Source organism: Onthophagus taurus, chromosome 7 (genome assembly GCF_036711975.1).
Source record: "Onthophagus taurus isolate NC chromosome 7, IU_Otau_3.0, whole genome shotgun sequence".
NCBI classification, from domain to species: Eukaryota; Metazoa; Arthropoda; class Insecta; order Coleoptera; family Scarabaeidae; genus Onthophagus; species Onthophagus taurus.
Genome location: NC_091972.1, coordinates 15,641,890 through 15,654,187, shown reverse-complemented (window position 1 = coordinate 15,654,187; position 12,298 = coordinate 15,641,890). Strand labels below are relative to the sequence as shown.

Below are 12,298 nucleotides of genomic sequence, written 5' to 3'. Positions count from 1 at the left end.
ATGAACTACAACTTGAAATAAGTTTTTTAAAACTAAAAATTATGATTTTTTGGAGTATTTGGCTTCAGGTTGGTCTCTTGCAAGCGCCCAATAAATATCTCCCAACATACGAGGACTTTATTTGCCCTGGTATCGTTTTTCCAAGCTGGAAATATCCTGATGGAACCTTTCTCCATGTACGTCGCTAACGTCTCCTAGGTTTTCGGGAAAGAAGTCGAGGTGCAAGTAAATTTTGAGTGACATATAACATCCCAATGCTTGATACTGATACATCGAATCTATCACATCTTTGTAGTTACTTGCTTTTTGGTTGCCCAAAAAATGTTGCACATATTTAAACCTTTTCCAAGCATATTTCTCCAACGGACTTAACTTTTCTTGGAATATGTTATCTTTGAACAATTCCCTGATCTGAGGTTCGACGAAAATTCTTTCCGTTATTTTAGCGTCACTAACATTAGGAAATTTTTCTTTATCTGATCCATGGCTTTGACAAAATTTGTATCAGGCCTTGTTTTATATGTAGTGGTGGCAGAAGTACTCTGTAGTGGTGGGCTCTACAAGAGAAGAGGAGGGTGTAAAACATTTTTATTCCCAGGAGTGAGGCACTCGCGCTTTGGCCAGTCTTTCTTGCGGTAACTATTGTTGCAATCCAGCTGCAATCTGAGAAGTAAAGCAATGACTTTGAAGTCACCGCATAGTTTAAATGAAAATTGATTATACTGAATTTTTTCTAGTACCAATTTCATGTTTTCGTAAGTTTCTTTCATACCGGAAGCTTATGCTACCGGAACAGAGGGCAATCTATTTTAAACTATCTTTTAAACTTTTTTGACGACTTTATAAACAAGCGCAAATCTTGTGGTTCAAATTCAATATCTAGCAAGTTCATGACCAAAGTAATTTCATTGCAATACACTAAATTTTCTTCTTGTAAGAAGTATTTGGTTTGTTCTTCGTCACGGCTATGAAAAAGACACACCTTAGTATCGGGATGAAGCAAATTCCATTCTTTCAATCTGGATCCTAATACTTCAGACTGCTTTTTTGACAATTTTAAGTCGCGAACTAGATCGTTAAGATCAGCTTGAGTTAGGAAATAAGGTTCTTTACCTTGAGGCACATAGGTTGGATCATAAATTTCATTGTTAATTGCACTACATGAAGGTAAATCGATGACATCATTTGCTGCGTCATTTATCTAATATGGCATTGCAGGTACAGGTAAATCATCACTATGACGAAGTGGTCGTGATGTAGAATGTACATTTGCATATTTCACAGCATGTTTTGATGCCATATTCATTCCATTTATGTTAGTCAAGCAAAAGTAGCAATCAGATACGTGATCTACAGGCTCTGTCTAAATCATGGATTTTTCGGAAGCCATATATCGCGTTCCTTTTGCCCAACCAGTAAGATTCTTTATATATGTCATACAGCATATATGAGATGCCCAATACTTATCTTGATGAATCACAGAGAAACCAAAATATAGACGATAACACTGCTACACCAGTTTAGTGAAATTTCATCGCTGGCTTTTGAAAGTCTGCGTCAGTTTACCACATACGTAGCAAAAACTGTTAGGATGATTAATACTAGTGATGGAACGCATAGTGATTTTGCGAAAAGCCGATTTTATCAAAACTTCAAATATTGTTTTCTCAATAACTAAAAGTTATTTTTCAAAACGGGTTGGTTCATTGGAAAAAAGACACTCTTATTAACACTTTGGGAAATTTTCATACTCATATTCCAAGAACTGGATTTTATACGAATTTTTAAAACTTAATCTTCGAAAATTGCAAAATTCGAAAAAAATTGTCGTTCATTTCAAAACTTAATATCTCACGAACTGAAAGTGATTTTTGAAAACGACTTTTTGCATTAAAAAAAGGATACTTTAATTAATAATTGGTGGTATTTCCACAAGGATCCTTCAAGAAATTAATTTTATAGCGAATTTTGCAAGTTATCGATAAAAATTGTAACCTCGAAAATTTTATCGAAACTTCAAATATTGTTTTCTCAAAAACTAAAAACTATTTTTCAAAACGGGTTGGGTCATTGGAAAGAAGACACTTTTATTAACACTTTGTGAAATTTTCATACTCATATTCCAAAAACTGGATTTTATACAAATTTTTAAAACTTATTCGGCGAAAATTGCAAAATTCGAAAAATTATCGATCATTTCAAAACTTTGTTTCTCAAGAACTGAAAGTGATTTTTGAAAACGGCTTGTTGCGTTAAAGAGAGTATACTTTAATTAATTATCGAAAGTGATAACAGCGACAGTTCTGTTAGTAATGAAATGACAAACCTGATATAAAGTTGTATTCAATGAAAAAAGTCCTATTGGGGTTGAACTTGATTATTATCTGCAGTGTCCAAAATCTAAAAGAGATATTAATTTCTGTGAATGGTGGAGTACTAAGTAATAGGTTTTTAATATCCGGCCAAAGCCGGATAGTTGCCGGATATCCGTTCCACCACTAATTAATACACTTCTTTTGCATGTTGAAAAAATTAACAACTATTATCTATTGTATGCTAAACTCACAATTTGACACTGTTTTAAAGGATAACTTGATGCAATTCGACATAGGTGGCTGTCACATCAAATTTGTGGGTGACACAAAAAAAATAATTTATAAGTTTTATAATGAGGGTATGTAGTAATGTAATAATTAGTGTTTTCTTTCAATAATGAAAATATACAAGAATCTAGCTATAAGACTAAAGATAATAGTTATTTATATTACAAGTGGGCTAGAAACATAATTACTGTAATTATGTTCTAGCCCACGTGTGATATACAGCATTTTATCTACGACTGCTAAAAATTACTAAAAAATCAATTTCTTTAGAAAAGTCTATTTGACATTTATATAAATATTTTGAAATGATTGTTGACAATTTTGAATTGCCAGTTTCAACAACATGTTTACTCATCTGGAATACGTGTTTTGAAATGTAAAAACATAACAATTAATATTTATAATAAATAGTATTGTTTCTCTGTAAGTAGATAACACTTTTTCTTTTGTATTGTTGCTCGTTTTCAATAAATTAAGTCTGTTCTAATTAGGCTAAAAATGCGTTACGTAATGAAACCAGTGCGGTAATGAACTTCATTACGTAACTCAAATCACCTCAAATGAGTACGGTAATGATGACTTATCCAAGCAGTCGTAGATAAAGTATATATATTCCATTATTTGCATAAATTCAACTAGATTTTCTGAAGATAATTCTGATGCAGTTGTAACACTACGAGATAGGTTACACATATCTTTGATGTTCTCTATCCTAGGTGCACCCTATTTGTTGAAAGGGATGTTGCCGGCGGCGGTGGTCCAACGGGCCCGTTATTAGGACTGGAGGCTGTTTACCAACCGAACTGCAGCCGCCGTTTCGCATCACATTTGATTGATTTTCTGTGTCGCGTGTCTAACTAACTTTGAAACGTGGAGGACCGTCGCCCTCGGGCCGCCTCCTCGACCGAACGGCTCGAAACCATCCGCAAATTTATCGAACACTCATTCACTCGCTCGTTTCGTGTAGTATATGTACAAATTTCTTATTCTCTCTTTCGTTCTCTTTCTCGTATCGACCGAAAAACTCGGCTCAACAACGGTGTTATTATTTAACCCTTTAATGATCACCTATCAACGCGGTTTCCGAGTCATTTATAACGTACAAAATGAATAAAAAACTCCCACTAAAGAGGGAAATACCTTAAAACACACACCTTGAGTTGTATAGTTCTTGGGGCTAGTTGTTCGAGACCGGGGGGCGATGTGGAGTCGAAGGGGGTTCTTCATCTTGGCCACCCTCGCTATAATTTTGTCCGATTGACCTGTGATTAGGCGGTCAAGACGGCCGGCGCCGCGCCGGGATGGTGAACCGCCAAAGTGTCTATTTATTAGGGTAATCACAGGGTGTCCACGAAGAACGACGACAGCGTGGCGCGCCGCGGTGCGGCACTCTTTGCCTGGGCGTGGCCACAGGCGTAACCTGTGGTACACGCCCACGGCTCACGACTCACAGATTCATAGTAGATTAAGGGGAACCCCGTAAAACCACTACGGGGACGTGCGTATCGTGCGATCCCTAATCCAAACGGTACAACTTATGCTAATCGTAAACCCATCGTCCTTGGACCAACTAGATCTTGAAATGTCCATAGCAAATATACAAGAGTAAAAATTAAAATAAAGGTAATAAAGTAGGGTGATATATTTTTTACTTATAAAACACTATACATAAAATAAAAAAACAAAAGGAAACATTTTTAACGATTATTTTTTCTTTTGGGCTGCTTTTTCAGCTTGCTCAGCTAGGGCTGCTTTAGCGTCATCGATATCTATCTGATAGTTGGCCCTAGCTACCCTAATTGGCACCTTATTATACCATTTCATTAACTTGGCATAATCTTTATCGTTTATAGGTCCGTTTGGATTTTGAATCAATACATCATAAAGTTCTATTTCTTGTAAAGGTAGATAGCTCAGTGCGATGATTCTTCTTGGGGTCATTACGGTATCGACCACTTCTTTGATAACGCTCGCGGGATAATTAACCGATAACTTGGCTAAGCAGGACAGGTCAAAAGTTCTATGAACACCATGATGCCTCATTAAGTAATGCTTCCAGAATATATACGCTGAACCGTAATCGGTACGAGGGACCAATATTACCTTGTAAAGTAATAATTTTTAGTAATTTTGTATGAAGAGGTTAAAATTTCTACCCTTTCGAAAGCCTTTTTCAGTCCACTCGGTTTGGCTGCCCACGGCTGATTTGTAATGGCTAAAACCAAGACTCTGTCCTTAGGCATAATGGGTTTAATAATGTTTTTTAAAAGTGAACTGCCAAATCTCTTAGGATTCTGATCATTTTCTTCTTTGGGAACCTTCTTGTAAAACGGTTTTTCACCCCCATCAAAATATATAATCGACGGTTGTAACAAACGGCTCATTTTATTTATTAGGTGTAGCAACATTTTCTGTCCCTGTGAAATACAACAGCGGTTAGCGGTGATGTGTAATTATTAATCATAACTTTTAAACATTTTATGTTATTAGATGAAATTGGCCTCTCTATTATTAGTCATTGAAAGCAATAATATGAACGAGTTAATTAATACAAACTAATAAAATAGCTTTGATTTGATACGCAATAATTTGTTATTTCCGTGCGTTACTCTTTAATAAACAAAACGTCCAATAAATAAATTACAAATTACAGTCAAATACTATTTCAAAATCAATTTTAGAATTATACTAATAAAATATTGCTTTAGGGTATATTCTTGCTTGAAATTATTAGTTTGTTATTATTATCAAATTGATAATGATTTTAAATATTTCACTTTATTATGTACCTAATTTAAATTAGAATGGTGGTTCACAGTAATCGTTGCATAGCAAAAAAAGTTAACAAAAAGTTAATACTTGGTTAATAAAGGATTCATTTCAAGAAAGATGCGAAGAGAACTTGTAGAAAGATACACGTTATCAAAACAGCCTATCAGTATACTGCCAGTAGAGAATATGTTGAAAAAATGTTACCAAAAGCACTACATAGGTTAGAATTGGGTAGAAATAGCAAGTCAGAAGTATATGAAAGAAAATGAGTCTTCTTAGAAAAGATGTTTAGGCACACCATGAGTGACAAGAATGGAGCGCGGTGTAAGAAAAATTATGACATTAAAGACATTAAAAATGGTGTTAATGCAGCAAACATAATCCAATTCGATGTTAATGTAACAAGCATTTACTATTTCAAGACATTTAGAAGCTTCCTCTTCTTTGGCTCCATGCCTAAGTCTGGCCTCTCTTAATCTTTGCGTCCACTTCTCCATGCTTTTCCCTTTTGACGCTCCTCTTCTCCATCCCTGCAGGTACAGAAATTTTATCCGTAGCTTTCCCACAAGACTCCTTTCCTACATTCTCCCTTCTTCCATTCTTACTATATGCATTTGGGAGCAAAAATATTACAGAGCATGGTGTTAAGGGTACAATTTGCTACAACTTTTGTTGTAAAAGTTCTTCTGTATCAGGCTCCGGATACCGATTTTTTTTAACACTCTTCTGATTATCATATCTTTAAAGAATTCTCTACATTAATACATCTGGGAGCAAAAATGTTACAGAGCATTGTGTTAAGGGTACAATTTGCTACAACTTTTGTTGTAAAAGTTTTTCTGTATCATGCTCCGGATACCGATTTTTTTAACACTTCTGATTTTCATATTTTTGAAGAATTCTCTACATTGATGCATATGGGAGCAAAAATGTTACAGAGCATTGTGTTAAGGGTACAATTTGCTACAATTGCTGTTGTAAAAGTTTTTCTGTATCAGGCTCCGGATACCCATTTGTTTAACACTCTTCTAATTTTCATATTTTTGAAATATTCTCTACATTGATGCATCTGGGAGCAAAAATGGTACAGAGCATTCTGTTAAGGGTAAAATTTGCTACAACATTTGTTGTAAAAGTACAGAAAAACCTCAGCTTTTATATTTTGAAAAATTCCAGGACGGTGATATCTTTGAAAAGTTGACGTGCCTCATCCTGTACACGCTCTGGTCGCCAACTAGTCCCAGGAGATCTCAAGTTTATAACATGATCTCTTCAACAGAACTCATGTTTCGCTATCATATGTCATCATTGGTGTAATGATTGTTTTATATATCTTATCTTTGTTTGTCGGTGTAACTCTAGTGATCTAAATAAGTGGATTGGGTTGGGTTGGGTGCAGCGTTTCCAGTACCTTTCTCCATGATAACATGTTTTTACCGTGTTTATCTCCAATTTCTGCTCCCTCGGCTTGTCCCTTTAGTTGAGAGTTTGCATCTTCTGTATATACAGCTAGTTGTACTGTCCTGTTGGTCAATATATTTTCTCTTCCAATGTCTTATGATCAATTCAAGCATTAGATGTTATGTCCTTATGCCAGGCTTTGCTAAAGATCTATTGTACCGTGAATATTTGGTCAATTGTGGACCTGCCTCGTCTAAAACTGGGTTGACATTCACCGATAACGATGTCAGATACAGATTGGACTCGCTCGTTAATGAAGTATATGAACTCAGAACCCTACATACCGCAAGGAAGTGTATTTGGAGCCATAATTATGGTTATTCGCTCTGAACCAAAGCTGGCTACACAACATTTTCAGTGCAGAAAAGATTGCAGCTGGGAATACTATACAGGAAGATATATTGGTGTATGAAGAAAAATTGTTGCTTATGAATATATTGAAAATAATCTTGCAATCGATATGGTCACACTGAGACCAATCTAGGAATATGGCACACAACTATGAGGAGCTGCTAGCGATACAAATATCTTGTAACTGCAACGATTTCAATTCAAAATACTCGATCATATCTATCAGGCACCATGGTACGCTACTAAAAAGTGGAAGAGGATGGACCTGTTTGCCTTGCTATCAAAATACGACTCAATATTAGTGATAAGCCACTGGACAGAATCTTCATTTATTCCATTTCATTTTATTTTCATAACAAATCATAGAATACTGTTTTTATTTTTATTAACAGATTACAATAAGAAAGGAGTACAAAAATCATATCTAGTGCATTTCCATACATCAGGTTCAAAAAAAAAAGGTTTATGCCCCTACTAAGATGGCTTCCACCTGTCAAGTTTCTAACCTAACCTAAGTTCCTTGCAAAACATATACCTAGCAAGAAGCTCCAATATACTGACTTGACACCAGTACGCTTCGAAGTTCAGAAACCAACCTTGCAAAGCTATCTAGTTGACACTGAAACCCTGCGGCAATAAAGAAATACAATACCAACCCCACTGAAATACCGTCCCGAAGAATAGACGCCGACAAGAAAATCGTGATCGTGACACCAAACTACATTCCAGAATGGTGATGTTCAGAAACGTTGAATTCTTCTGCAACGACTAGACACGTAAAACGGAACCCATCTACTGTCTTCAAACCGACCACGGAGGAGGAACCACTGGATATTTTACAGTCAACAGTTAAAGATAATGTTTAAAATGTCTTATGTAAAAAGTTATAGAATCACAGACAGCAATAAAGCATATATACATAAATTTATATCCAAAGTTTTATAATCACAAATGAAAGTACTTTTTACTTACAACAGGTCCATCATATTTTCCTACTAGATTCGCAGGTGTAAGATCAAATAACACAGCTTTTGTTTCTGTAAAAATAGCATTAGCAAGTAGATGTTTCCCAGATTGCTTAGGTCCAGCAATAAGAACAGATTTAGGTTTAATCATAGTTCCCACCCCCAATGGCAAAATACAATTAATCGCAACTTGATGTCGAATATCACCCAAACAAGGGAAAGTGTCGCACTCTTCCTCTCTTTTATCCCAATTAGAATAACTGAAATCGCCTAAAAATTCATCAAGATGGACTTTAGGATACTTCCTTATTATTTCGTTATCGATAAGTTCTTGGAAAATGTCTTCAGTTCGCCGATTTCTAGTTAAATCCTTTTTATCGACTTTAGGTTTTTTCACTTTTTCTTTCTTCTCCTTAGGCATCTTTGCATTTTTTTTGCCTGCTTTTTTCAAGTCTGCAACTAGTGCTTCGTTTAACATCCTCAACTCCAATTTCATCAGCTGATCCACATTTTGTCTCACCTCCAATTGCATTTCGTAACACACCTGATCAAGAATTAAATCCATATAGATTTCATCTAGCGGATTATCGATCATTTTTTTTTCACGCCAAAGAGTTATGTATTCTTGAATAGAGTCTATCAGCAGCTTCATTGCCGGGGGTTCATCCTCATCTTTTGGAAATTCGAATTCCCACTCTCCCGCTTCTTTCGCCTTTTTCGCATCCGCCTTCTTTTTCTTTTCAGCCTCTTTTTTCTTCTTTTCTTCCTCTTTTTTCTTTTTCTTTTCTTTTGCCGCCTTTTCCTTAGCCGCTTTATCATCTTTTCCCTTTTCCTTTTCAGCCTTTTTTCTTTCTAAATCTGCCAAATACTCCTTAGGTGTGAACGTTTCGCATCTCACAACAAGAACGGTTCCTCCTTTAGCGGTTGGGGGTATTTTATCGAAACATTGTATTTCCGTGTACCATTCGTGGAACCACTCTCTTATTTCATCGCTAATATCTTCCATTAAACCGGGAGCTACAACTCGCATTATTCGCTCTTTCTCTTTATCCATTGAATCGACGTATTCTTTGAATTTCTGGCTTACTATTTGACGGCGAATTTCAGCGTTTATTTTTAATTTATCGAATTCTTCTGTACTTTTCCAGCTTGGCTCATACATTCCTATTAATTTGTTGAAATGTTGAAGGTAAATTTATGAAAATTTTTTTAAATGTATCAATAATACCGATTAAGTATCTTCTTTTTAATTCTCTTTGTTTTTGTTCTTTTCTTGCCATGTAACCTCGATATAATTTTTGAAATCCTATAGCTGCATTATCGAGATCTTCGGCGGTCACTTCTACTTCTGGCTTTTTTGCGCGTGAAGGGTCATTGGGGTCGGGACCTCTTGCGCCTAATATGTCCGTACAATATAAACGAGCTTGACGTCCTCTTTCGGACGTTTGTATTAATAGTATTGCATTGAGTAGTATTTCTTGTTGCTTCGCAGCTTCGATTTCTTCAAGGGATAATTCCTTTTTCTCAGTGACTAATTTCTTAGCAGATGCTTTCCTAGTCATCAAAAAGATGTATAATAAGCAGAAAAGATTTTAAAAGTAAGTAAAGGGCAATTTATACCTCTTTTTCTTTTCTTCTTTCGCTGCTTCTTTACTTTTACTATCATCTTGAGCCTCCACCTTTTTTTCATCTGCCGCTTCACCTTCTTTCTTTTCACCTTCTTTCTTTTCTCCTTCTGGTTTCTCACCTTCTTTCTTTTCTCCTTCTGTTTTTTCACCTTCCGTTTCCTCTGCAGTTTTTGAAGCACTTGGTGATAATGTTGGGGATGGAATAAAGATTCTTTCACCTTTCTATAACATAAATCTTGTTGCAGCAATAGGGGAAAATAAATCGTTTAATTTAGTGGTTGTTACTTGTATTCTCTGCCACATATCTTCGATTTCTATGGGTCTGGGAAAAAATAAGGTTGGATTGAGGAATTCGATACTATTAGGGATGAGCTTTTGTTCTATCAGATTACCATCGCAATAATGAATTTCGGAAATATCGATATCTCTTAAAAGATTATTGATTTCAATTAATCTGGTGGTAGCTGAATCCACTAGTTTTCGGATTGTAACTCGTTTTTGGGGCTGTTGATAAGATTCTAAATGTTTTGGATGTATAGTTCTTTTAAGTACATACCTGAATGGTTTGATCTAAGCATATATCGATGTTTTTTACTAACATACAGTATTTAGTGTATAACCCAGAAACGATATGGTTAGCTTTAACTCGCGATTTTTCTTTTTTGGTATTTTTTTTCATGAAATCATCGTATTCTTGGAGACACTCCAATTGCTTTTTGGAGAGTATCCACCACTTCCGATATGTTTCAGTCGACATTGTTAATTTTGTTAAATACAAATAAATACTTTTAATACATTTTCACTAACAATTTATGGGATTTTAAAACGGCAATTTATGAATTTAAATCATGTCTAATTTTGACTTGACACTGAAGTAAATGAATTGACGAATTTTATTCCCGCCAATATACTTAACTAAAATTGCATCTTCATATGGGCAAGTTAATTAGTCGTAAATCTTCTGGATGTAGCCAATGACAGTCAATTCATTTTATAGTCATGGAATGTGGATGCACAATTAACCACAGTTAGAATCCATCGAAGAACAAACCTTTTCCTCCTTCTCCTTTTCCAATTGCGTTAGTATTCGTTTATAACCGCAACTTTGAAAGTCTTCAACGATACCCTTATTACCATCCCACTCGTGTGCACTCACGGACCTCTCCTTTGGCGCTGGTTGCATTGTTGAGGACGAGTCTTGCGCGGTCCATAGGCGGGGGCATACCACGGTTCTGAAGAACCGGTAAAGCGAAGGAGAAGTAGAAAAAGGAAGGCGAAAACACGAAAGAAGACTGCTTCGCTCGAGGCGACTAAAAAGGAGAAAGAGAGGGAGAGAGGAGGCGGGTCGGATACAAGAGTGAACCGGGGATCGAGACGCGGCCGTCGAAGCAGAAGAAGGAGCAGAAGAGAGGAAAGGAGCCCGAGAAAGGGGGGAGCACGTGGACTTACCGGAATGCGCGGCTTCGGGGTCCTGTGATCAAGTGCAGTTGTCGTAGGCGTCTTGGACTTGGTCCGCCGCGGGTCACAACATGGCTTCTTGAGTAGTCAATATGGCGGACTACTCATTGTTGCACTACCAAACTTGGAACAATGTCGAACTGCCGTTCGTTCTTCTTTCTTACCAGGCCCGGCAAGCCGACAAAGTTGCCCGACCCGACGAATATATTGTATGCTCGCCCTTCTCGATGCCCCCGAGACGGTCCACAAAAGTGATTGATGATGAATTTATGCGAAGACAGACCAACCGATGAACACACGGTCCGGATGAATGTATAACAAATTACAAGAAATACTCCCGTGCTTTACTAACAATTCCTTCCAACACTACAATTTGTAATCATATTCACGAATTCATGACAATTAATTAAGTAAAATTAACCCAACATTCTGCAGCTGAAAATACAGTTGACTTAAACAAAATACTTAACTAATAACGCGATGAAGGAGTAAACAACGTCGACCTCCTCTCACTTAATAGCCAATTAGGCCCGTTCGACTTTCCCTATTTTACATGAAAACGCGGTGTGGTTCACCGAGCGGTATCCGACTCAAATTATCCTGAAAATTGGCGTCGCATTGTTTCGTTGCATGTTGGCGGCGAGTTTTCACGAAAGCTCCAAGCGTAGAGCTTAAAAGTTTTTCTCACAACCAGCAAGCGAATAAGCGCACGGTCGCTAATTATTCAACGAGCACCGTGCATCGCCGTGCTAAGGTGATAATTTTCGAAACGAGGCAAGCACGATTTCGCACTCACCCCCGAGGGATGGACTCGTTTCACCTGCGCACCCTGCGGGCCCTTACCACCGCAAAAACAATTTCCTTGAGATACCTCCCACATGATTCTACCGTTTTAAGACATACGTTTAAGCAAATCCGTAAACACCGAACAGTAACAAATATCTTAGTTTACTTTTTTTTGTGTAATTAGTTTCTTCCCATTACTTTTCCTTGCCAAACGTGTAAATTTAAAGAGAATGCGAAACGAGCAAAAAGAAAGCTTTCAATGGCGCCGATATTG

The 12,298-nt window shown here is 36.7% G+C and overlaps 2 protein-coding genes across 3 annotated transcripts in view; one reads left to right on the top strand and one right to left on the bottom strand.

Moving 5' to 3' along the window:
- The window catches only part of LOC111418974 (transcription factor AP-2), a 175,223-nt gene that overhangs the window by 39,935 nt on the left and 122,990 nt on the right, over positions 1-12,298 (top strand). The gene's annotated exons all lie outside the window — the stretch shown is intronic.
- Positions 4,222-10,941, bottom strand: LOC111418961 (IQ and AAA domain-containing protein 1-like). Of its 2 annotated transcripts, none has more exons than XM_023051678.2 (7): positions 10,337-10,941; positions 10,066-10,284; positions 9,773-10,002; positions 9,381-9,706; positions 8,160-9,316; positions 4,760-5,020; positions 4,222-4,706 (listed from the first exon to the last, which is right to left on the bottom strand). In XM_023051678.2, the coding sequence occupies exons 1-7, from the start codon at positions 10,535-10,537 to the stop codon at positions 4,308-4,310; spliced, it is 2,793 nt and encodes a 930-aa protein (XP_022907446.2). In that variant the 5' UTR covers positions 10,538-10,941; the 3' UTR covers positions 4,222-4,307. The 2 variants fall into 2 exon arrangements, with proteins under 2 accessions (XP_022907446.2, XP_022907456.2); XM_023051688.2 differs by lacking the exon at positions 10,337-10,941 and having other exon boundaries at positions 10,066-10,102; positions 10,173-10,255.